General features: G+C 40.0%; 1 protein-coding gene across 1 annotated transcript in view; it reads left to right on the forward strand.

The window, feature by feature from the left end:
* Positions 1-27112, forward strand: part of PUS7 (pseudouridine synthase 7) — a 55075-nt gene extending 27963 nt beyond the window's left edge. The window contains exons 8-16 of the mRNA XM_005901443.3: positions 12222-12350; positions 12973-13098; positions 16468-16529; positions 17375-17535; positions 18808-18934; positions 20119-20220; positions 22754-22883; positions 23826-23917; positions 24520-27112. Of these exons, the coding sequence (XP_005901505.1) occupies positions 12222-12350; positions 12973-13098; positions 16468-16529; positions 17375-17535; positions 18808-18934; positions 20119-20220; positions 22754-22883; positions 23826-23917; positions 24520-24656 (1066 nt within the window). The 3' untranslated portion in view covers positions 24657-27112. The remainder of the gene's footprint in view (positions 1-12221; positions 12351-12972; positions 13099-16467; positions 16530-17374; positions 17536-18807; positions 18935-20118; positions 20221-22753; positions 22884-23825; positions 23918-24519) is intronic.
* Positions 27113-27377: the final 265 nt, after the last annotated feature.

Here is a 27377-nt window from a genome sequence, read left to right on the forward strand (position 1 = left end):
TTTAGAGCCCAAGAAGAAGAAATCGGTCACTTTCACTTCTGCCCTTTCCCCTTCTATTTGCCATGAAGTGATGGGCCCAGATGGCATGATCTTAGTTTTTTTAATATTTAGTTTTAAGCCAGCTTTTTCGCTCTCCTCCTTCACCCTCAGCAAGAGGCTCTTTATTTCCTCTTTGCTTTCTGCCATTAGAGTGGTATCATCCTCATATTTGAGGTTGTTGATGTTTCTCCTGCCGATCTTGTTTCCAGCTTGTAACTCATCCAGTCCGGCATTTTAGTTTACCCACTTGTTAATTCTAAAGTCATCTATGCTTGCTATCCCCACTCTAAGGCATGTATGTGCTTGTAATTCCGCTGTCTTTTCATAAAGAAGTTGAGGTAGCACCTCCTCTTCGCCTCCCAGTCCCCTGCCATTTGGCTCCCCTCCCACCTTCTGATTCATTTGAGATAGTGTCAGGATTGAGTTCCCAATTGCATCCTAGTGGATTTTCCAGCCCTTCTCTTCCTTGACCTTGGACCCTGGGCATGAGGTCGTGGTAAAGGCATAAAGGCAGGTCAAGAACATCTGCTGTCTACAGTACGACTTCACTAGCAGTGGTGTGCGCGGTGCCGTGTCTGGGGCAGAGCGGGAGGTGACGCCTGAAGATGCTGGCACTCCCACCTGTTGCCCTGGTCTCTTTGTACCTGAGATGCGTGGAATGTGGGGTCATCTGCTGAGAGTGGAAGGGGATGGGAGTGGGAAAGGGAACTTGAAAAGAGTGGGAAGATTTGATAGCCTGTGTGGGTGATGGGCTGGTCAGCAGCTCCTGAGAGCAGGGGACTGGCAGTGGCTCAAGGGGTCAGCCTTTCCCATACTCTGGATATGGGGCATAGAAGGTTCTTGCCTTCTCTTTGGTGTCCACCACAGTTGTACTTCTTCAGATTGCCTTGTTCACGGCTTGATGTATTTTTTGTGGAAGAGTTTTTTTTCCTTAGTTTTCTTTAGTTTATTTCCTAAAACTAAAATATTTGCATAAAGTGTGTTTTTTATTGCAAACAGTAAATGATGTACATTTTTCCCTGTTAGCATGTAGCAAAAGATATTAAAATATGTTGTTGTTCTTCCATCGCTAAGTCATGTCCAACTGTTTGCAACACCATGATCTGCAGCACACCAGGCTTCCCTGTCCTTCACTGTCTGCCTGAGTTTGCTTAAACTCATGCCCATTGAGTCAGTGATACCGTCCAACCATCTCATCCTCTGTCGCCCCCTTCTCCTCTTGCCCTCAATCTTTCCCAGCCTCAGGGTCTTTTCCAGTGTATCCTAATTTATGAGCTGTTACTCTGTTTTTTAATTTTACATGGTTTTCCATTTCTTGCTATTATAAGCAGTTCCATGATGGACATATTGATAGCTAAATCTTGGCACACATCTGTGATAACTTCATTAAGATAAGCTTAGCAAAAAAAAAAAAAAAAAAAACACAGAAGATAAACTTGGAGTAGAATGTGAAATTCTAGGTGTTAGGTTTTTGATCCAGAGTTTAATTGCCCTGTAGAAAGGTGGTACCAGTTTATCACCTTGATTCTTCTTCAGAATCCCTCCTGACACATTTTAATCTTAAAAAAAAATTATTTACTAATATTGAGTGTCAAAACAGGGCATCTCCTTATTTTGTGTTGCATTTATGATGTGACATCTTCGAAGAATGAAGGTATTCTTCATTAGTCAGCCACCAGGTGTCATACTTGATCACACTGCGACTCTGTCTTCATAGACCTTTGCTGCCTTTATCGTCTTCCTGTTGACTTAGTAAGAAACCATATTAAACACCTAAACGTTAGCCTTTGGAAAGCACATAGCACTTATCTCACGGATGCAGGCTACACCCTTCGTTTGCTTAATGGATATGTGGGGCCGAGTGGATTGGCCTTTCCCGTGAGAACTGGTAGACAGGATAAACCCACTCTGCCACGCAAGGATTTTAATTACTGCTGAATTGATTAGTGTTTGGGATAAGCAGTTTCTCAGCTTCATGTAACTCTCCAAAGTCGCCTAGTAGTTTTCACAGGATCTCAAGCAGGAACAGCCTCATTCAGCATGATTTGTTTCTCTTCCTGCCTCTTCCTGCCAGTCTCCTTTCTGAGCCTGGGCCAGTGTTTCCCTTGCTTTGTTAATAAAGGCATTTTGTACAACATGCTGCTTAGGTTGGCTCCTGGTGTCTAAAAGTGAGATTTTGGTATTCCCAAGTTACTCACAGGATTGCTATGAATTTATAACCAAAGAGCTTGATCCAGGATCATCAAAATTAAAACTGTGAACAGTATCATGAAAGGTATTGTCAGCTTCATCCCATCAGTTCTCAAGGAGCACCCACACCAGCAAGAACTGAGTGTTCTCTTGCTTTCTGCTATGCTAGTGGGGTTCACAAATACATGTTTTTGTGTTCAAGAATCAACTGTAGAATTTGATTCAGCCATGAAAAAGAATGAAGTACATGTGTTAGTTGCTCAGTGGTGCCCAACTCTTTGCTACCTCATGGACTGCAACCTGCCAGGCTCCTCTGTCCATGGGATTTTCCAGGCAAGGGTACTGAAGTGGTTTGCCATTTCCTTCTCTAGGGGATCTTCCCAACCCAGGGATCTAACCCAGGTCTCCTGCACTGCAGGCAGATTCTTGATCAACTGAGCCACCAGGGAAGCCCTGATATATACTATAACATGAATGAATCTTAAAAAACATTATGTAAACTAAGGGGAGTCATATACAAAGGACCACATTATATAATTATGTTTGTATGAAATGTCCCAGATAGGGAGATCTGTAAAGACAAAGTAAGTTAGTGGTTGCTAGGAGTTGCAGGGAAAGGGAAGGGGGTTCATGGTGTATGGTTTCTTTTGGGAGTGATAGAAATACTCTGGAATTAGATCATGGTGACAGTTGCACAACATCGTGACTATACTAAAACCCCTGGAATTGTACACTTTATAATGCTTAAAATGATAAGTTTTTGTTATGTTCATTTTAGCTCAACTTTATTAAAAAAAAAAGAACAAAGCTGTCTTTCATGGCTGTTGGGAAGCAGTCTCCCTAATCTCTTTCCAGAACTGCCAAGCTGCCTATCTGATTCCTTCTTTCCTCTTGACTCTTAAATTTCCTGTCCATTTCTATAGCAAGAGTTACTGACCGAAGAGGTCAGTTCTCCCTTTCCTCCCACTGTTCATCCTGATCCTCTGCTTCCTGGGCTCTTTGGGATTCTGTTTCTGGATTAATTGATGCCCTGTGGGTCTGCCGTCATCTCCATATATCTAAAGTCAAGGACGTGGTTCCCCTGAGCAGCTGGCCCAAGCTGGTACAGACGCACTTCACACCTTTTGGTACTTGGGTTGGACAGGGCATTCAGGGTCAGGAGAGAGGGTAATGGAATGTGAGGTTTGCCTGCTTCTCTGGCTAGCTTCCTGCGTTTTATAATTATTAGTGGACAGGGACACATCTTCTTTCCTTAAGAAATTTGGTCAGGCTGCTTCTGCACATATTGAACCAGGAAAAAAGTTGATTGATAATGCATCAAGAAATTGATTGCCTTCAGGGAATATGGCTAAATTTTCAGCAAGGAAATAAGAATTCTCTGAGATGAAATGGCAGACTGGTATTATATGGTGGATTTTAAACAGTTTAACTCAGTAACAGTGTATTTTTAATGAAGAAGTAGAATAAAATTTCCCCCATAATTTTTCATGTAATGTTGGGACTTGGGAGGCTGCACAGGCCCCTGTGGGGCAGCTTCCGTAATTAGGGTCTGAGTCTAAATACGGGCCTGGGTCTTAAGACCAGGCACTTAGGGCAGAATAGCCTCTCATGCAGGCCCAGGGCCCAGAAGCCACATCCAGACTTTCCCGACCCCTGTAGTTACTTCCTGCCAAAGCTGGAACATGGCTCCTGGCAGTAAGAGCCAATAGGAATGCGCTCAAGGGCCCACTCTGAGAAACACCGTGCAGTCCAGAGTCATAAAGAGAGAAGTGTAGTCAACAAAGTGAAGCTCAGACGCCCTTTGTTCTGGTAGTTCTCAGCTCTTCAGAGGACTCTTGAATTCAGAAAAAAGTTAAAACCACTTGCTGAGGCACAGTGATGTACTGTGTAGCGTTATTTGTAGCTTTAAAAAATTGTCAACAACCCAGGTGACCCAAATTGAAAGTCTTAAATAAAATGAATAAGTAAATTACAATTGATGAGTTATTTTTTACTATGCTATGCTAAGTCACTTCAGTCGTGTCCGACTCTGTGCGACCCCATAGACAGCAGCCCACCAGGCTCCCCCGTCCCTGGGATTCTCCAGGCAAGAACACTGGAGTGGGTTGCCATTTCCTTCTCCAGTGCATGAAAGAGAAAAGTGAAAGTGAAGTTGCTCAGTCGTGTCTGACTCTAGCGACCCCATGGACTGCAGCCTACCAGGCTCCTCCGTCCATGGGATTTTCCAGGCAAGAGTACTGGAGTGGGGTGCCATTGCCATTAGATTATTTCTAATTTTTTAAAACTCTCTTTGCTAAAGTAGAGAAAGATGAATACTAACATAAGAAAATGTGAAAATATTTTAAAATGGCAAAATGTGCAAGTGAAAAACCAGACATCTTGTTTACCCATGAAATATTAGAGCATTTTATTAGAACTGAGAATAAAATGAAGATGACCACACTGTTACTACTACTTATCTTTGTTCTTGGCATTCTATAATACAAAGAATAATTAGGAAAAAGTGATGTAAAAATTAGAAGGAGGCCAGACTGCAGTTTTGTTACTGACGTATGATTGTTTCCATTCAAGGAGTTGACTGAAAGTTATGCAAGATAGGAAAGAGTATGTACAAAAATCAGTATTCAGATTAGAAATTATAACAGAAAAAACTCTTTTACACAGAAGAAAGTAAAGAAATGAACATACCTGGAAACAAAAATTCTTGTAAAGTGTAAGATCTCTCTCTGTGAAGAAAACTTTGAAATGCTATTGATAGATGTAAAAGGACTTGAGTAAACAAATGCTGTAATCTGTTCTTGGATACATATAAATGTTCTTTAATGAATAAATATGTACATTTATGCTGATACTAAATGAAAATACCAATAGAATGTTTCAAACTAATCAAGCTGATTGTAATGTGGGAAAGAATCAGAACCATAAAATTTAACCATAAAAATCTGGAAGAAATGACTAATAAAGGGGGATTAATGTCAAAATATATAATGAAATATATATGTATATATATCATTTAAAAATATTTTTATTAAAACAGTCCCATGGTGATTTTGGAGTAAATTGTACACTTAGATTACTAAAACATTTTTACCACACTCTCCACTCTAAGATGTTTCTGGATTTATAATAATCTGTTTCTTTCACTTATCACCTGTTTTTTTTTTAGAGTAATTTACTTATTTTTATTGAAGTACAGTTGACTTACATTGTTTCAGATGAACAACAAAGTCGATTTTATACTTGTGTTATACATTGTATGTATAATATAAACATATTCTTTTTTAGATTCTTTTCCATTACTGGTTTTTACAAGATAATGAATACAGTTCCCTGTGCTATGTAGTACATACTTGTTTATTTTATATATAGTAGTGTATATATTCTCACATTCCAAATTTATTCCTCCCTCCTGTCTTTCCCCTTCGGTAACCATACGTTTGTTTTCTCTGTGCATCTGTTTCTGTTTTGTAAATAAGTTTTTTTTTAAAACCACATGTAAGTGATATCATATATTTGTCTTTGACTTACTTTCCTTAGGATAGTCGTCTCCAGGTCCATCATGTTGCTGCAGATGACATTATTTCATTCTTCTATGGCTGAGTGATATTCTATTGTATATATATGCCACATGTTCTTAAGCCATTCATCTCTAGATGAACATGTAGGTTGTTGCCATGTCTTGACTAGTGCTGTAAATAGTGCTGCTATGAACACTGGGATGCCTGTATCTTTTTGAATTAGGGTTTTCCTCTCTTCTGGGTGTGTGCCCAAGGGTGGGACTGCTGGATCACGTGGCAACTCTGTTACTAGTTTTTGAGGAATCTTCCTACTCTTCTCCATAGTGGCTGTGCCAATTTACATTCCTACCAACAGTGTACAGAGTTCTCTTTTTTCCACACCATCTCCAATGCTTATTATTCGTTTTTCTTTTTTTAATGTATATTTGACTGTGCTGGGTACTTGTTTTTGTGCAGCCCTTCTCTAGTTGCAGTGAGCAGGGCTACTCTCTAGCTGCAGTGCATGACCTTCTCACTGTGCACGGGCTGTAGGGTGCACAGGCTTCAGGAGTTGCGGCTCAGGAATCGAACCATGTCTCCTGCATTGACAGGCGGATTCTTCATCATTGAGCCACCAGGGAAGCCCTATTTGTAGGCTTTTTAATGATGGCCATTCTGACCAGTGTGAGATGGTACCTTACAGTAATTTTGATTTGCATTTATCTAATAATTAGCATCATTGAGCATCTTTTCATGTGCCTGTTGGCCGTCTGCATGTCTTTTTGGAGAGATGTCTGTTTAGGTCATCTGCCCATTTTTAAATTTATTTATTTTTTTCTGCCCATTTTTGATTGGACTGTTTGTTTTTTGATAATGAGCTGTATAAACTGTATGTTTTGTCAATTAAACTATCATTGCTTGTATCATTTGCAGATATATTTTTCCCAGTCTGTAGATTGTTTTTTTGTATATGGTTTCCTTTGCTATGCAAAAGCTTTTAAGGTTAATTAGATCCCATTTGTTTATTTTTGCTTTTGTTTCCATTACTCTAGAAGACAGAGTTATGAAAATAATGCTGTGATTTTTGTCAAATTGTGTTCTGCCTGTTTTCCTCTAGGAGTTTTATAGTTGCTGCTGCTAAGTCACTTCAGTCATGTCCAACTCTGTGTGACCCCAGAGACGGCAGCCCACCAGGCTCCCCCGTCCCTGGGATTCTCCAGGCAAGAACACTGGAGTGGGTTGCCATTTCCTTCTCCAGTGCATGAAAGTGAAAAGGGAAAGTGAAGTCGCTCAGTCGTGCCCGTCTCTTAGCGACCCCATGGACTACAGCCTACCAGGCTCCTCCATCCATGGGATTTTCCAGGCAAGAGTACTGGAGTGGGGTGCCATTGCCTTCTCCAGGAGTTTTATAGTATCTGGTCTTAAATTTAGCTTTTTAATCCTTTTTGAGTTTATTTTTGTATATGATGTTGGAAAATGTTCTAATTTCATTTTTTTACATGTGATTGCCTAGCCACAGTATATTTTAAACCTGTTATAGAAATATAGCAGTTAAAGCAGTGTGATACTTACACAAAAATGGGTAGAATTAGAATAATTACAGACCCAGATATGTCCACAGTTAGTGTGTAATCAAAGTAGCATTTAAAATCAGCAGAGAAGAGATGTTCTGAGCCAGTGAATTTGTGAATATTTATTTTTTGTAGCCTATCTTTGATGTAGTGTTTATACTCCATAATCTACCTTTAATAAACAAAAAAAGTCAAAAACAAAAAGGAACATGTGATGCTATTAATTAAAAATGCAGAACCAAAGCCACTGAGCAGCAGCTGACAGTTACTGGCTTGTGTATGAAAAACTTTGCCCTCTTCTTTCCTTAGTCTCCTTGTTGCCTAGGATGAAAAGAGTCCATAATTTAAAGCCAGGGGAGAGAGCATGACCTCATCCCCCTCCTTTCTAAATGAGCCACTTTTGGCATCAGCAGTTGACTAGGGAGAGTAAACAGAAACTCCCAGTCAAAGCCCTGGAACCCCAGTGGCCGGACTTCTTTCCTTTTTTGCTGCAGCCAGTGTAAACTTTTGTAAAAGACCAGTAGTGAAGATTAGTGTATTAATGATTGCATGGAGGCCAGCCCTGCTGTAAATGAGACACATCACTACAGTAAGCCAAATGAAACAGAAGAAAAAGTATCCTTTTTACTCTAAAACAGCAACTGAACAAGTGTAAAAGTACTACATTGTTTGTTTATCGGCTATACTCCATACAAAATAAAAAGTTAAAAAAAAAAAGGCACTCTACTTATACCTGGGGATACTGTTTAAAAAAATAATCTCCAACGAGGGACACCCTTTCTAAGTAAACCTTTAATCCCAGAGCTATTTTAAAAACTCTCAATTAAGATTTTACTGTCTAGTCCTTGTTTGTAGAATGTCAGCTGATACAGGAGGAATGGGGGGGCAGTTAAAAACACTCTTTCACAGTCAGCACAGTAATATTTGCGCCTGCCAGCAGCTATCCTTAGGCACTGAAACAGCTGGATGAAAGACAGTGGGGAAACAGGATAGGCACAGAATTTTTAAAATGGCACCCCACAGGTTAAAAATTTAAAAAGGAAAAGGAGAGAAAGGTACCATTTTGCTGTGATACACTGAAAAGGCCAAAGCATCACCTGCGTGACACTCCCACCAAAATGTGGGAGTTTTTTTGTTGTTGCTCAGTCACTCAGACATGAGTGTCATGTCACTTAGACACTAAGTTATGTCCAACTCTTTGCGACCCCATGGACTTCAGCATCCCAGGCTCCTCTGTCCTTCACTGTCTCCCAGAGTGTGTGCAAATTCTTGTCCATTTGAGTTGGTGATGCTATCTAGCTATCTTCTCCTGTGCTGCCCCTTTTCCTTTTGCCCTCAATCTTTCCTAGCATCGGGGTCTTTTCCAGTGAGTCGGCTCTTCACATTAGGTAACCAAAGTATTGGCACTCCAGCTTCAGCATCAGTCCTTCCAGTGAATATTTAGTGCTACTGAGGAGCAGTCCACATCCAAACTCACCCAATTCCTCTCAGTAATATCACTTAGGTTTTTTTTAAGCTCCTTAACTTCAGGATCTAATCAAGAACCAGGACAGTCATTGTTTCCTCACAGTAAGATTTTCAGCATAACCTATGGGAGTCTTACTGTTGAGGAAATAATGATTGTCCTGGTCTTTGATTAGATCCTGAAGTTAAGTAGCATTAAAAATCCCTGGTAGTTCAGACTGTAAAGAATCTGCCTGCGATGTGGGAGACCTGGGTTCGATCCCTGGATTGGGAAGATCCACAGGAGGAGGGCATGGCACCTGCTCCTGTATTCTTGCCTAGAAAATCTCCATGGACAGAGGAGCCTGGTGGGCTACAGTTCGTGGGGTTGCGAAGAGTCGCACACGACTGAGCGACTAAGCACACACACAGAAAAATCTCAGTAATGTTATTGGGGGAATTGGGTGAGTTTGAATCTGGACTGCTCTTTGGTAGCACTGAATTCCCGTAGCCTCCCTGAGGGTTACCAGTGGTGAGTAGCTTGGGAGACTGCTGTTCTTAGGAGACACACTGCACTCTCTTTAAGGGTGAGATGTCCCCAGGCTGCAGCTCACTCTCACGTGGCTCAGAATGTGTGTGTGTGTGTGTATCTGTGCATGTATGTGTGGTATGGGGGTGTTCATATGTCTAGAAATACATGTAAAGTGTAGTGGGAAAATGTTAGCAATTGGTAAATCTGAGTGTAAAGTATAAGACTTCGTTACAATGTTACCAGTGTTTTTTTTAACATTAAGTTGGGAAGTTTTCCAAAGTATAAAAATATTATAAAGTGAACTTACAAAATGGGAGATAATATTTTCTCACTGTGTGGTAAAGGGTAGATTTCCTTAATCTATGGCAACAGAAGAGTATTAACAATCCAATAGAAAAAGGTAGTGGGACGAATAGGTACTCCACAGTCAAGATAATGAAAAAATGTTTGATTCTCTCACAGTAAGAAGCAGGTAAGTAAAAATGAAAATAGCATTTTAAATTTTGCCTGGCAGAGCTAAAAAAGGTTTATAACATGCTGTGGTGAGGAGACGGGCATGAGACAGTAGGCACTGACATATTAATGATGGGAGTGTAGATTGGTATAACCTTTTTGGAGGACAGTAGGGGTTAAAATTTAAAATCTGCCACTTCTCCTTAGATATGAACATATCTAAATCATTCACCTATGTAGGTGTACCATACAGTGAAGTCTGTATGAGGATGTTTGTTAGAGAGTACTTTATAGTAATAGCAGAAGATGGGTAGCAATTTAAATGGCCATCCCAGGGGACTGGTCAGATGAAGGCCAGAGAAAAGATCCAGGCAGTGCAGCAGCCACCCTTTGTGCCTGCACACAGAGCGAGGCAGCTTCTGAACGGACTCTCTGGGTAAGGCAGGTCTCTAATGCACAGTTTTCCAGTTTTCCGTGAATAAAGGAAGATAGTAAACAATTTGTAAATGTAACAAAAATTGTTTTTTAAAAGGGAGGATCTGGGTGCTGGTTACATGATTGCATTCACTTTGTGAAAATCTGTCAAGCAGATCTGTCCATATAACATATATTAGAAGCTTACTGAGAAATTCCAAAGAGAGAGAAGATAATAGGAACACTTACGTGTACAGAAAGTGTTTCTAGAAACTGTTCATGTTGGCTGCCAGTGGAGCGGGGTATTGAGGGACAGAGATACAGCAGAGGCTTTCTAGTATTGTACTTCTTTTTTTCCACTGTGGAAAATTCTGAAAGAGATGGGAATACCAGACCACCTGACCTGCCTCTTGAGAAATTTGTATGCAGGTCAGGAAGCAACAGTTAGAACTGGACATGAAACAACAGACTGGTTCCAAATAGGAAAAGGAGTACGTCAAGGCTGTATATTGTCACCCTGCTTACTTAACTTATATGCAGAGTACATCATGAGAAACACTGGACTGGAAGAAGCACAAGCTGGAATCAAGATTGCCGGGAGAAATATCAATAACCTCAGATCTGCAGATGACACCACCCTTATGGCAGAAAGTGAAGAGGAACTCAAAAGCCTCTTGATGAAGGTGAAAGAGGAGAGTGAAAAAGTTGGCTTAAACTTAACACTCAGAAAATGAAGATCATGGCATCTGGTCCCATCACTTCATGGGAAATAGATGGGGAAACAGTGGAAACAGTGTCAGACTTTATTTTGGGGGGCTCCAAAATCACTGCAGATGGTGATTGCAGCCATGAAATTAAAAGAAGGAAAGTTATGACCAACCTAGATAACATATTGAAAAGCAGAGACATTACTTTGCCAACAAAGGTCCGGCTAGTCAAGGCTGTGGTTTTTCCAGTGGTCATATATGGATGTGAGAGTTGGACTATGAAGAAGGCTGAGCGCCAAAGAATTGATGCTTTTGAACTGTGGTGTTGGAGAAGACTCTTGAGAGTCCCTTGGACTGCAAGGAGATCCAACCAGTCCATTCTGAAGGAAATCAGCCCTGGGATTTCTTTGGAAGGAATGATGCTAAAGCTGAAACTCCAGTACTTTGGCCACCTCATGCAAAGAATTGACTCATTGGAAAAGACTCTGATGCTGGGAGGGATTGGGGGCAGGAGGAGAAGGGGACAACAGAGGATGAGATGGCTGGATGGCATCACCTACTGGATGGACGTGAGTCTGAGTGAACTCTGGGAGTTGGTGATGGACAGGGAGGCCTGGTGTGCTGCGATTCATGGGGTCTCAGAGAGTCAGACACGACTGAACTAAACTGACTTCTTTTTTTATGTGTATTGCTGTTAAAGAAGTTAGTGAGTTTTTCATGAAAACTTTATACCTTTTAAATAATAGCAGGAAAGTATAGATTATGGTAATAGGATTCTGACTAAATATATGTAGTCAGGTAAAGATCATATACATATATATGATGTGTGTTTAAGAAAAAAGACTAGGAGGAAATTCAAAGTTAGATACTAACATTTTTTTTTTAGCTGATGAGACTAAGTTTTACTTTCTTCTGTATTTCTGTACTTTTTCAAGTTTTCTGTAGTGTGATTACAATATTTTTCTGACGGACGAAAATGAAAATATGATTCTTTTTTAATGCTTAGTAAGAACTTTTTTACCTGTAGGAATTGCTCTCTGCTCCCTTTCTCACCCTTCTCCCCTCACAAAAAGTAGAAAATTTCAAACAGAATTGTTCCATTATCAGTATACAAGTAACATGAGACTCTTAAGAATATAACGATGGCCCAGGTTACATCATTCCAGTAGGAACAGGTGTCCTCAGGCTGGAGGAACATTCCAGAGGCGAATGAAAGATCGGCTTACCCCACTGGCCTTGGTGCCTCTCATTTCTGTCTTCACAGCTTCTAGTCTCATTTTAAGCTGCCATTTTCTGTCCTGAACTGTCTTAGATCATTAGCCAGGCAACATATCATGACCATCTTTCTGCTCCTTTTACATTTTGTATTTTTTAGAATAACTGCACAAAGACTTGCCCACTTGAACAAGTGCTTGATGAACTTTAAGCTGGGGAATTTCAGCTATCAGAAAAACCCTCTGAAATTGGGAGAGCTTCAAGGAAATCACTTCACAGTTGTCCTCAGGTAAAGAGCTGTGGTGGGGAGTGCAGACCAGGGAGGATCTTCTTGGGTCACCTCGAGTCTCTTCAGAATGGTTGTTAATTCCAGTGAGCTGGCACCAATGGTCTTGGCGGCCCAGGAAGGCGAGGTGGGGTCCGATGGAGCTGGGAGAGCAAACAGCCACCCCTCTACTCATTCAGCGCCACCTTTGGAATGAGGCCGTCTCCTTGAAATGCAAAAGACAGCTTACGCTTCCACCTACCTAGAATAGGCAGATTCATAGCACAAAAAAGTAGAATAAAGGTTACCTGGGGTGTAAGGTGGGGAGATGAGTTACTGTTCAGTAACTGGAGTTTCAATTTGAGAAGATGAAACAGTTCAGGAAGTATATAGTGGTCGAGGCTGCACAACACTGGGAATGTACTTAATGCTACCATATTGCATACTTAGCAATGGCTAAAATGGTAAAGTTTGTGTTGTGTACACTTCACAGTTTTTAAAAAGACAAAGTCCTTGGGAGGTAGAGAGAAAGCTTCACGGAACAAGCGAAAAGCACAGGAGCCAATCCATGTCACTTATGATTTGCATCCCTGAGTGTGTTTGCCTGTACATTTTTTTCTCTGGGTCATTTGGCCTCCCCACCCAGAAATATAACAGGAACTGACAACCAAGTGGAACAAGCCATGAACTCTCTCAAGGAGATTGGGTTTATCAACTACTATGGAATGCAAAGGTTCGGAACCACAGCTGTCCCCACATATCAAGTTGGAAGGTTTGTATTTAATTTCTTAACTTTTGTCTGAAAGAACTCAGTCACTAAAAAAAAAAAGAAGCAGGATTTTTTTTTTAATCAGTGGTGTTTTTAGTTATTTCTAGATTTCCTGGAAAACTTGGCCAAACGAATCCTTTTAGATGACCAACTGAGCCACAGCCTCCTTCTAAGTTTTGTTCTGTTTTATGATAGTTCCTGTACAAGGTGAAAAAGTAAGTCAGGGTTCAGAGAGCTTTAACCTGATGAGTCAGTTTTCCTCTCCCACCTAATAGCCCATCCAGGGATTCTGTTTTCTTTTACACAGATAAATCTTGGCTCAGTAAGTGACCCAGCAGTAGCGGTTGGGTAACTCAGCCCCAGAGTAGCCTGAAGGAGATGTGTAGTTTATGGTCTCTGTTAACAGGTGCTCCCTAATTTCTTAAACTGGTACCTGCCCTTCCCTCACCCTTTAAAGAAAGTGGTGTAGGATGCAGTTAGCACAGAAAATTTATTTTAAGAACTCTCTCATCAGCTTTGTGAATTTAATAGCAAACCCCTCTAGGTGAGCTGGGGTGGAAATCCCATCAGTAAAGACTCGGTTTATAAGCTTGCTTACACTGTCCTGCTGTCCGGCACATGCTGTGTTACCTAAATGATTATTCACATGGCAGTTAGGATTGGGAAGCTTGAGTTGGAAGTGATCTGAGAGATTATTTAGTTCATGTTCTTCCTGGCACTTCAAATTCTTTGCTTTAGCAAAGGTGAAATTCGGGAGGCAGCTCGAGCTCACTGGTTTGTCAGTGCAGTCCTGAGAGGAGAGGGGTCTTCTCAACTTCAGTCCATGATTTCAGCAGCTGACTCTATGCAGTTGTATTTGTTCACGCATCCTTAAGAGCACAAAATGAAAATATCATGTAGTATTTCCTCTGCCTCTCTGAGGCTGTGTTGTGAGGGTAAGAGCTCAGGCAAAAGGGGGAAATTCTTTGGCAGTCCAGTGGTTAGAACTCTGTGCTTCACTGCCAAGGGCCCCAGGTTCAATCCCTGGTTAGGGAACTAAGATCCCACACTCCACATGGAGTGGCAAAAAAAATAAAATAAAACAAAAACCACTCATATGATTCAATAACAACAAAAAAACCTAATTTAAAAATGGGCAAAGAACTTGACTGTTCCGCAAAGAAGATACACAGGCGACTAATAAACACCTGAAAAGATGTTCAGTACCACTAATTATTAGGGAAATGTACATCAAAACCACAGTAGGATATGACTTTGTACCCATTAGCATGGCTGTTATTTAAAAAAAGAACAAAAAGGAAAATAAGTGTTGGGTGTGGAGAAATTGCAGCCGTTGCACACTGCAGATGAAAATATAAAATGGAACCGCCATTGTAGAAATATGGACAGTCCCCAAAAATTAAAACACAGAGCTTCTACTGTATGATTCTGCAGTTCCATTTCTGGATGTATACCCAAAAGAAATAAAAACACTCAACAGATATTTATACACCTATGTTGAGAAGAGCATTGTTCACAATAGCCAAATGGTAGAAGCAGCCAACTAGATGTCCATTAACAGATGAACCGATAAACAGAATGTCCATAGATGCAGTGGGATGCAGCCTTAAAAAGGAAGGCAGTTTGACACATGCTACAGCACGAATAAACCTGAAGGCTTTTATGCTAAGCGAAATAAGCCAGTCACAAAAGGACAAACACTATGTAATTCCTCTTATCTGCGATTCCTAGAGTAGTCAAGTCATAGACAAAGTAGAATGGTGGTTGCCAGGAGCTGTGGGGAGGGGAAAGAAGGAGTTCCTGTCTACTGAATCCTGAATTGGTCATGGAAGATTGAAGAGCCCTGGAGGAAGATGGTCCTGATGGTTATACGACAGTGTGGCTGGACTTAATGCCCCAGAACTGTCCACTTAAAAATAGTTCAAATGATAAATTTTATGCTACATATACTTTACACGGTTTATAAAACAAAGTGAAAAAAGGAAAGATACTAGTAATGTAAGAAGTCTCGTAGTTAAGCAGCTTTACATTATACCAAGTGTTGGCACACTTTTTCTGTAGAGGGTCAGGTCATAAATAGTTAACTTTGTGGGCCGCAGAGTGTGTCCGGCAGCGCCTCAGCACTGTTGTTACAGGGTGAAAGCAACCGGAGACAGCACATATGTTAATGAGCACGGCTGGTTTTCCGTAGAACTGTTTACAAAATCAAGTGGCCAGCCAGAGAACAAAGGTTTTTGCACACAGAAGTTTTTTTTTCATGGTATTTGGTGCATTACCACCTAGTCCTGAATTAGCACTGTGCTCTTTTTGCAAATATTACTGAAGGCCTAGGCCAGCTGAATAATGTTTTACTCAGGAGGGTGTTTAAAGACTGTTGCAGCATGGTTTGTTCCAGGACTTCAAGAATGGCCAGCGGTGGGATGTCTTTTAGAATAATTCCTTGCACTAGTAGGTTAAAAATCTACTAACTAGTTAGTAGATTAGTTAACTACTAGTTAGTTAACTAGTAGGTTAAATATGTGATCTCATTAGTGTATACAGTAGCATTTTACATAAAACACAAATATCTCATATAGATTAATTTAAATGTAAAAAATAAAAACCCTAGTTTAGAAAAACAGAAAAATTAATAGGAGGGATTTCTGTTTTCTGGTGGTAGGGAAGGGCTTTCTGACTCCAAGTCCAGAAATCTTAATGAGGAAAAAGTGTTCAGATATGATACACGAAATATATCCTTTGTGTGGCAAAAGATAGTATAATAAAAGTAAAAGGAAAAATAGCGTACACGTAAAGATCAAGCAGGTCTTGAAATCTATACTCTGAAGTGTTAACAGTGTTTGTTTTTTACAGGTTAGATACCAGGTAACCTCCTTTCTTCTGTACTGTTTAATTTTATAGAAACATGTATAACTTATAATCAGCAAAAGTAAAGATACTTCCATTTTGGTGAAAATTATAATGCAGAAAGATAAATTGTATTTATTCTCTTTACCTAGGCAAGAATTTTTTAATAGAATGGAGAAATTTTTTGAAAGTTTCAAATAAATATTGGCATGTAAAGACTGATTTATATAGATAATACCATGTAAACAGCTTAAAGCATGACCTGGTAGTATTTTAAAAATGAGATATATTAAAAATGTATAGCATTTTAAAAATGAGATGATAGTAAATGACATAAATGTTATATTCTTAATTTTCTTCTCTTTTTAGTTCTTTTGACATTTACTTGTATTATATCAATATTAGTTTTTCTGCTTTTAAGTTTAATAAAATATATAAAGTTAACATGATTTGTTCACTCTACAAATTTGGGCAGATAAAACTCATCTTAATACAAAATTAAGTAAAATAAATGCTGTTTAATTTTAGAGCTATACTGCAAAATTCCTGGGCTGAAGTCATGGATTTAATATTGAAACCCCGTTCTGGAGGTGAGAATAAAAATAATCTTAAGGAAAAAAAAAAAGGAATATATGACTTGATATTCATGAAATTGCTTTGAATAAAAGTATAGGTACAAATTACCATCATTATTTCAAAATTTTTGCATCTTTATTTTTGTACAAGTCTTATGTATATATTAAAGACTTATAATTTATCTTTTATTTTCAGCTCTTTAGCTCAAGCTCATCTAATTTATTAACTCATAAATGAATACATTCATTTCTTTGTGCACTACAAAATCTCTGAACATACAGGAATCCAAACAGATTTCACTGGTGGTTAATTTGTTATAAAAACATAGTGTAATATAATGTAAAAACTTGGAGAAAGCAGACTGAGAATTTTTGTTTGAAGAGTTCATTAGAAATTCTAATGTCATACTGTATTGAAAAAGGATTTAAGTATCATGTTACAAATCACCAAAATAATTATGTCCACTGTGGATGATTATTCATTTGCACATTAAAAAGAGATAAGGTGGTCTAATTGTATGGAAAGTAACCCATTACATTCAACAATACAGTAGAAAAAGAGAGGGAAGGAAGAAAGGGCTGCTTAGGTTTTGTCTGATGTTGAGTCGGCTTGGCAGTCCTCAGTGGTTGGCTTTAAGTCCTGAGATGGTAGCATGAAAGCCATCTAGTTCTGTAAGCTCTCTGCCTTTCCTGTCTTTTCATTTCTGATTATTGCTCTCAGGTGAGCAGAAGCTCTTCCGAGTACCTCTGTCCCAAATAGCAGTTCCTAATTTTGTCTTCTCTGGGAAATGTTTTAAGTTATGAAAGTCTGTCTTTTGGATAAACTGTTTAATCACAGCTTTTTTTCTCCCCCACTCCAGCTGAAAAGGGGTACTTGGTTAAATGCAGGGAAGAATGGGCGAAGACCAAAGACCCAGCCGCTGCCCTCCGAAAACTACCTGTCAAAAGGTGTGTGGAAGGGCAGCTTCTCCGAGGACTTTCAAAATACGGAATGAAGAATATAGTCTCTGCATTTGGCATAGTGAGTGCAATTTGTGAAGTCAGGCCCTGACTCAAGGTCGCTTAATGCTTTGAAATTTTTATCTTTAAATTTTACTAAATTTTGAAAGAACAGAAGGTAAATAAGGCTCCCTTGGTGATCTCTGAGAGCGGTGCTACCTGAGTGATCCCTGTTTAGACCCTGGATGGTGACCGGGGAGGGCGACGGGTGCAGACAGTGGAGCGGTGATGATTAACACAGAGGGCTTGAAAAAAGCATCTGCGTGGGAAATAGTAGCTATGAGGAAGTTTGATTTAAATGAAGTATTAATATGAAGTATTAATGTCTTGGTATTTGAGAAATCAGAACCCATCATAGAGGTCATTTCTTGGTCACTCTCCAGCATCAGAATGTAACCTGCCTCAGTGAGAGGGTTACACAGTAAGTGGTCTAATTGACTACATTTTAGTGTGGTTTCTCTGGGTGCCATTTTGGTGAGTATAGCCTATATTTGTGTTTGGATACCATAATCCCAATAGACTAAAAGTTTAACTTTTAATTGTTAAGTCTTGCTTGTTGTTCCCCAGATGTACCCCCCAAAAATCAGGATTCCTGTTCGAGGAAATTAGTGGTCAATCAGTCATATAGGCTTTTGCCTTCTGTACAGTTAGAAAACACTTAGCTCTATGATTGATGTGTAAGTTCCTTGAGTTTGAAGTCTGTGTCTTTAATTTAGTGCAGGGGTCCCCAGCCCCTGGGCCACGCACTGACACCCGTCCGTGGCCTGTTAGGAGCCAGGCTGCACAGCAGGAGGTGAGCAGTGAGTGAGTGAGAGATGCTTCATTTGTATTTACAGCCACCCCCCATCTCTGGCATTGTTGCCTGAGCTCCACCTCCTGTCAGATCCATGATGGCTTAGTAAGCATAATGCACTTGGATCATCCCACCCCTCCCCACCCTCTGTGTCCGTGGAAAAATTGTCTTTCACCAAACCAGTCGCTGGTGCCAAAAAAGTTGGGAACCGCTGATGTAGAGTATGAATTCCAAAGCACTTGTTTTCTTCACATTCACGTCTGCACTGTGTGGGTACGAAACGGGAGCTGCTGCTGACTGTGAATACCTTGCAGCCTGAGGGGTTCCGCCTCTGAAATTGGTATCAGTCACTGTTTCTGTAAGCTCTTAAAAAAATGGGAGATGGAAGTTAGGAGTTTCTTATAGAAGTGCGCCACTTAACAAATGGGATGTCTTGGCAAGTACAGTTCTTCAGTATTCAGAATTTTTTTTTCTCTTGCTTGTTTTTTTTCCTCCCCTCAGATACCAAGAAACAATCGCTTAATGTACATTCACAGCTATCAGAGCTACGTGTGGAACAACATGGTGAGCAAGAGGATTGACGAGTACGGGCTGAAGCCTGTGCCCGGCGACCTTGTTCTTAAAGGAGGTAAAAGGCAGATACCATCCTTACTCAGCCCACCTTGGGGTCAGTTGTTTGACACTAGTGCTGAACATCCAGCCTGGCTTCTGGTTAAGATAGAGAGCTTGTGTCTGGTAAGCTTGAGATGAAAGGACAGTATAAGCTCAGACTGACTGGTTTGGATCTGTTATCTTTAAAGAAAAATGCTTCTGAGTTGAAAATATGCACCTTAGTCTCCATTGTCTTAACTAGGATAAGATTTGGAATAAGTGTTGCCTAAAATCCCTTTCCAGATCCTAACCTGGGTCTGTCAAATACTTCTCTACACCTCTGAATGTACTTCAGCCTCCCTGCTGTTCTAGGTCAGCCTTGAAGAGTTTCTTTTAGTCAACACAAGACTGGAGCTCCCTTTGCTTGGGGGCTGTGATGTGCATACTCACTGCCTGACGTGTTCATAAAATGTGCAGACAGCCCCATCTGCTACGACCCGTACTGTGTGCCAGGCCTTCTAAGTAAGCCCTTTACTTTAAAGCTCACAGGATTACTGTGAAGTATGCTGTTTTTCAGACGAGGTTCAGTCACTCACCCTAAGGTTCCACAGCTGGTTTTAAAAAAAAGAGAAATCGAACTAAGTCTGTCCATTTCCAAAGTCCATGTTCTCCTGGTGTAGTCTGCCCTGAAACTGTCTAGGGACAGAGCCTGCTCATCTGTAGGTGTGCCCAGTAAATCCGCTAGAGCTTATAATTTGTACAGAAATTTTAATTAATCTTTTCCTGATTTAATTTTTCCTTATCCAGTATTGGTCACATCTGGTGGGTTTTAATGTCCCCTGTGCCACCACATTTCATCCTCTAAATACTGACTGGGTTGTCTTTTTTCCCATAGTTATTCTTCTAGCAAAATGCACTCATTTGTGATAGCTTTCAAGATTGTGTTTTGTAGTATTATTTGAGGAAAAAGCTAAAAGGATTCCTAAAACATGAAGTTGCAGCTGAGAAATAGTTTAAGTTTTCTGCTTTTTCTAAATCCATATCTGTTTCTTAAATAGATAAATAGAAAAGACAGAAAGCATATATTCCAAATTAATTTCTTTAAGCCACTGAACCTGTATCAGCTTGCATTTCTTATTGCTTAGATGTATGTAATTTTAGCAGATTGGGCTCATGAAAATCCTGCCCATATTCTTAATTTATTCATTGATGTATTTTCAGCCACAGCCACCTTTATTGAGGAAGATGATGTTAATAATTACTCCATCCATGATGTGGTAATGCCTTTGCCTGGTTTTGATGTTATCTACCCCAAGCATAAAAGTAAGTTCCCTGTGTGGGGAAAATAGTTAAAGTCTAACATATTTAAGCCACTGGCACCCAAGAGTACAGAGAGAGGAAAAGAAAATCAGTATTAATTTCCATCAGACTTGAAAAAAAATGTTTAGATTTCAAATATATGTAAGCCATGTTTACTTGTAAAAGTCTCCCTCGTATGGATGCATTCAGATGGATGATTTAAATCAAGAAACCAGATCGTGGAGATTGTGGTGGTAGTGATAGTGTTGGTATTATTATTGTTGTTGCTGTTACTGTTGGCACTGTTATTTAAATTTCTGAAATTTGCTAACTCTTACTAATGATGGAAGAATTTGGAAAGCGTCATTGAGGAAGTGATTGAATAATTCTACTTTGTGGTGGTTTAGTTGCTAAGTAGTATCTAACTCTTTACAACCCCATGGACTGTAGCTCGCCAGGCTCCTCCGTCCATGGGATTCTCCAGGCAAGAATACTGGAGTGGGTTGCCATTTCCTTCTCCCAGGGATCCTCCCGACCCAGGAATCAAACCTGGGTCTCCTGCATTGCAGGCAGATTCTTTATGGACTGAGTTGCTAGGGAAGCCCCAATTCTACTTTAACATTGCTTTTTTAAAAGCTTTTTTTTTTTTTTTTTTTTAACCATATAAGTAATATCTGTTCATTGGACTCAGAAGTTTATAAACTGGAAACTTAGAAATTTCCAGAAGCTTAGAAAGTTTATCAACTAGAAATTCCCTACCCTTATTTCCCATGGCCCAGAGGCTGTTGAAAATTACTTTTGTACCTTCATGGATGCCATTGTTGGAGGGTGGCGGGGGGAGGATGGTTGTTCAAGGATTCAGAACTTGAAAAAAAGGAAGCAGCCCTGAGTGTGGGACCAGCTTGGTGAAACTGACCCTGAAAGTTTACTCTTCGCCCGGGCTGGTCTGTAGGAGGTGTTTTCCTGTTAAAAATCTTTTCTCTTGAGAGGGCAGAATTAGTTTACTTATTGATGTTATATTCCTTGAAGTTACAGAATGCTTAGGATTAGCACCCTTCTTTTATAAGGTAAATACTTAGGAAAGAGTTGAGTGGTTATCCTCCATTTACATGTTGACTTAATCACATTGCTGTGTGAAATTGGCCTCATGGAGGGAGAAGGATTAGAGAAGAGCGGGAGAATGAGGAAGGGAGGTGCATGCCTGAGGAGCGTGGCTTACCTGTGCTGTATGGATGGCGGGAGTGGCCCGGTGGGGAACCCAGGAGCTGGAGAAGGCAGGCACTGAGGTGCTCAGAGCCACATTTGCCCTCTTTCCAAGAGAGAAAAAGAATACATTCTTTTCTTCTTTCTGGTACCTCTTGAGGTCAGAAACGTTGGGTTAGGCAGTATCACTTACTCAGCACAGCCTCTGACAGAGCCTCTAGTGGAGACTTTGTGGCCAGGGCAGGGGCTCACAGACTGGCTGGGTGGTGGTCCAGGCATGTGGATTCATGACATAGGCTGTTGATGTCAGCGGCGCTCAATCAGAGATCCCAGCTGTCCTCATAAGTGGGTTGTGAGGTCTTTCCTTGACCCTGGTCTACCTGACATTTTTTTTACAAATGACTTGAATAAGAAATCTGATTAGCATGTTTGCAAGTAGTATTACCCAAAACAGTTAATTATATGAAAAGTAAGTATTAAAAAGGTATTTAAAGTACCACAGAGGGCATTTAATACAATTAAATGTAAATTCTCACATTTATGTTCAAAGATCAAATGTATAGATGGAAAAGGCTACTTTGGTGGTAGTGTTCATAGAAGCTATCCAGTGTTACATACAACATAAGCCTGTTACCCAAGGCAGATTAGGACTCTGTGGGGACTACAGAACATTTAGGGGAACATGTTGGTCTAGAGAAGAAATGGCTTAAAGTCCCAGTACTTAATGAACACATGTGGAAGGGAGCAATTAATCTATGTCCAAAAGCAGACAACAGAAGTCACACAAAGAGTATTTCAGCTTGGCAAAGGAAGATCTTTCCAACAATTGCATGCTTCACGAGGTAATAGCTCCCTGTGGATGGCAACGTGCAAGCAAAGGCTGGGTGCCCGTCTCTCTGTGGTGTTATAAAAAAAGATACTACATCAGGTTCGAGGGTGAGCCAGATGGTGTTCCCAGGTCTCTTATTTTTATACATTTATTTATAACTACCTTCTTCTGGAAAGAGTTTGAGGCTCTGCATATAATCTCTTCCAACTCTTAGAACATGTAAGTTGCAGTTGAGTAATTTCTGATGAAATGGTCGTTTGTGCCTGTCTTGGGAACCTTATACCCAGATACTGTGTCTGGTGGGAGAGAGAATCTGCAAGTTGAAAACAGACCTAAAGTGGACACACCTAGTACCAGTTAGTAAGGCAGTAAATTGGAATTCCAGAGAACAGGTTGGATTATAAGTTGATGTGACTAATTTGTTAAGGTGATCTAACTGAATTTTTGTTACCTTCTTTGTAGTCAAGCTCAAGATAGCTTGCTGACATGCTGCATTCCACATAACTTTTTTGTGTTTTTTATTAGTTAGTGAAGCCTACAGGGAAATGCTCACAGCAGACAGTCTTGATATTGACAACATGAGACACAAAATTAGAGATTATTCCTTATCAGGGGCCTACCGAAAGATCATTATTCGTCCTCAGAATGTCAGCTGGTGAGTAATAGTCTTGAATGAAATAGAACTGAATTACTGTGAGATTTTAAGCTTTTGCATCACGTAAATATTTTTCAGTGCTTACCGCCTGGTATATGAGTGTTATTGTTGTTATTAAATAGTATTCTCATAACTACTACTATTCAGTATTTTTAAAGTTATCAGGAGATAAATGAATTCAAATATAGTGCAAGTGGCTAAGTTTACATCTTATTGACGTTGGTAAATTATTGAAGAGATGTGCCAAGAATGAACTTTTTCCGTTTCTAAAGAGACTTGATATTTTCTAGTTCTTACTCAGAATTAGCTTTGAGTTCCACACTCTTATAATTGTTTCAATATCATGTTTCTAAAGAGAAAAAGACATTTGTATGAACCCATTTTAAAATACCTTAATACTTAGTATTATGTAAAGCTGTATTTGATAATTAAAAACTTAAAGCCTGGACCAGTTGCCCACTGTCAGGAAACTCTGTCATTTCCTTCTCTCTGTCTCCTCTTCTCCCTCTGCCTCCTCCCTCCTGTTCTCTGGATTGCGGGAAGAGGTTGGCAGAGTTGTCCTTGCTCTTGCCCACTCTGGAGAGCAGTTTCTCAAAATGACACAGTGTTGTTAGTGGTAATAACCACTCTAGAAAAAATGTAAACGCTGTGATTAATTCAGTTGCATCTCTGCCAAGTGAAGTTTACTACATACCAAACACATACAACAGAATTTCCATCCTAGGGGAAACATCTCTCGTTTTTCACATAGATTGCCATCATCTTTCACTTTGCTGTGTAGTATTTGTATGTAAAATCTAGCCTTATTCTGTTACTGAATAGTCTCACCTAGAATTATCCACACTGGGCCTCTGTGTTTTTCTTAAGCAAATGGTGATGAGCAACCTAGTACCTGTTATAGAAATTCACATTCACACTTTTCTTCCTTTATATGTTCTGAAGGGAAGTTGTTGCGTATGATGATCCTAAAATTCCACTCTTCAACACAGATGTGGACAACCTGGAAGGTAGACCACCACCAGTGTTTGCTTCTGGTAAGTTTACTTGGCCATCAGTTCTATGTCAACTTGGAGGTGTTTTCTCATACAGAAACATATTTTTAAAAAACTTACCATCACTGACCACCTCCCAACCCACTCTGTGATTTCTATTTTGTGTTTTGTCATTTTAGTTTTAAGATTATAGCTGGAGATCAATGATTAAAGCAGTGTTTTGCACTGAAAATGAATGAACATTATAGAAGGTTATAATGTCATGTGATTGAATATCCTTCCCCTCACCATAGAGAGCTAACAAAGATGAGTGAAAATCCAGCAAGAGAGTCTAAGACATTGTCTGCCTTCTCACCATCAAATTTTTGTTGCCTTTTCTTTGTCCAGTTTCGCCGTGTGGTGAAAACATTGTACATGGGTTTCTTCGTCTGTCACCCACCCTTTTTAGGAAGGGTCCAGGTAGAATTACTGTAGAGAGTCAGCTGGATCCTTTACTCACAGATCCCTTTCTTCCATGCTCCTTCTCTGGGAAGCAGGCTGGGGAAAGGACCATAGTTCTTTCTGTATGGAGATTACGTGACTCATACCAGGCTGTCTGCAGCTGCCTTACTTTTCTGTCTGTTGTCTCCTTTCTTGCCTGGCAGAAGGCAAATACAGAGCTCTGAAGATGGATTTTTCTCTCCCTCCTTCTACCTACGCAACCATGGCCATTCGCGAAGTGCTTAAAATGGATACCAGCATCAAGAACCAGACCCAGCTGAATACCACCTGGCTCCGCTGAGGCCTGTGTCCCTGTATTAGAAAATGCAGACTTGTGTTTGCTGGCTTCCTGTTCATTTTCCTCTGAGTGCAGGCCCCTGTGTGGATTTGGGATCTTTGTAGTAAAAGACTATTTGTATTTTTCCAAGTTTTTATTAGCTTAATTTGCAGTATTTGTACATATATAGAAATCGTGAGGATCCTCACTCTAGTTCAGAGAATATAAATTGGTTAGAATATATTTCAGGTGCTTAAATCATAGCAAAATGTCAGCTTTTATTGGCTTTATAATCATTTTAAAGAAATTTGGTTTAAGGTAGCAGTTTTACATTTTGCTACATTCTTGAAGGGCCATAGGAATTTTTAATGCATCTCTGAATGTATACATAACAATGCATTTTAAGAGAAAATGCAATGAAACAAATATTGACTATGGATAATAATTAGTGACACCCCTCCCCTCAAAAAAAGCCTATAAATATAAATAACAGTACTTACGCTCATATTAATGGTGGTAAAACATCCACAGGTTTATAAACACAAAAGTGATTATTATTATCCATGAACCAGGTTCAACTAAGTGTATATAGACTTTCCGGTTGCAATAGCTTTTGCATTTATTATCATTGCCTTGCAGGAGAGTTGCATCAATAGGGCTTTTTTTCTTTATGTAAACATGTGCAGCTATTTTCAGTTAAGGTCTACTTTTTACTCGAGGTGCCTTTTATGTTAACTCTTCCCTCTGGACTGACATTTGCCCAAAAATAAATGATAGAGAAGAAAACTTTTGCAAACTTAACAAGGGCTCCTCCTATCAGCAGCTTCCCTTTGTTACCCATGGCGGAAGTCTTTCCAGTTCTGGCCATGCATCAAACTGTGCTCTGGTACGAAAGCATAAATATGCCTTTCCAAGGGTGTGTGACATTATGGTATCAATTTTTATTTTCTATCATTTCTAGAACCAAATATAATAAATCTTTTTAAAAACTCTGTCCTACTGGTAATATTAATAAATGACATAAAAACCTAAAACTGAATGCAAATGAGAATCTTGGCCCTGCCAAAGGCAAAGAACCAGGTAAACAAGGGCTCCTCAGAAACGGTGCGTCATGACCGAGTGTTGGGTAATGACAGCATGTGGAATTGTAGGGCTGGCAGACCCTGTGAAACTGGAGGCAAGGTGATTCTTACAGTAGCATGACTCACTTGCCTTCCAGCGTGCTTTCTTGATGGAAGAGACAGGGATGGAGAAAAGCTGTCCTGCCAGGAGCATCACACCAGCGGAGTGTGGATGTTGTTCATCCTCTCTCTGGCAGTGGAAACAAGGTGGAAAACTGTTTCTATAGCACTGGCATTTTAATGATGTCCTTCACATTGTAGAGGTTAAAAAGGTTAGAACTCTCCTGGTAAATTAGCCTTTCAGCTGGCTAGTTTCTAAAGAATCTTTTGCCTCACAAGGACCATAAGTGTTAAATGTATATTGGACTGTTTGTACTTTCCAGTGCTAGCAAGTTATTCTTCATCAAACTGATTAGTGAGAGTGTTTATTATGGGAACCAAGGTCCGTCTAGTCAAGGCTATGGTTTTTCCTGTGGTCATGTATAGATGTGAGAGTTGGACTGTGAAGAAGGCTGAGCGCCAAAGAATTGATGCTTTTGAACTGTGGTGCTGGAAAAGACTCTTGAGAGTCCCTTGGACTGCAGGGAGATCCAACCAGTCCATTCTGAAGAAGATCAGCCCTGGGATTTCTTTGGAAGGAATGATGCTAAAGCTGAAACTCCAGTACTTTGGCCACCTCATGCGAAGAGTTGACTCATTGGAAAAGACTCTGATGCTGGGAGGGATTGGGGGCAGGAGGAGAAGGGGACGACAGAGGATGAGATGGCTGGATGGCATCACTGACTCGATGGACGTGAGTCTCAGTGAACTCCGGGAGTTGGTGATGGACAGGGAGGCCTGGCGTGCTGCAATTCATGGGGTCACAAAGAGTCAGACACGACTGAGCGACTGATCTGATCTGATCTGAACTCTACATATTGCAAGTACATTCAGTACTTCTGCATTTATAAATTCACATTACCCCCCAGAAAAGAAGTGAGGCTAAACTTACGGTTTCTTCATTTTTGAAATACGTATGGCTCTTTGTGACAAGTTAAGTCTCCTGGCTGCATAAGCCGATTACCAGTTTGTATATGTCTCCTCTTAAACACCAGTGGGAAATAATGGTTCACGGCAGACTCTCAGAGCCATTTTGAGACTCGGGGACAATTAATCCTAGGGACTTGGTTGACTGGGAGAAGTCATTGCCTTAGCATTTTGTTCTTAACACTTGGAGGCGAGTGACAGGATTCCTGAGGCAGATTAATGAAGCCTGGCAGCAACTTCATCCTTAACATAAAAGTATCTTTGGAAAAAAAAAAAAATCTTTGTTTCCTAAATTTTTACCTGAAAGTAATAATAAATGATGAATATTTCTTATTATAATGTGAAAGCAGTCTATTTACTAATAGAAAAGTAAGCTCAGTAATTGTAGTCTGACCAACTGTTTTGTTCATGGTTTTATGTAGTAGATAATAACTAGACAGCTATGACACTAATAAAAATTGTTTTTTTCCTGGTTGATTCTTGAATCAACTGAAAAATTGGTAGCAGCTGCAACAGCCCATCCATACTTAAAAGTCTACCAGTTGTTCCAAGCTGTACAGACTAGCACAAACTGGTATGTATTTGCCCTGAGATGCAT

This window comes from Bos mutus, chromosome 4 (genome assembly GCF_027580195.1).
Source record: "Bos mutus isolate GX-2022 chromosome 4, NWIPB_WYAK_1.1, whole genome shotgun sequence".
NCBI lineage: Eukaryota > Metazoa > Chordata > Mammalia > Artiodactyla > Bovidae > Bos > Bos mutus.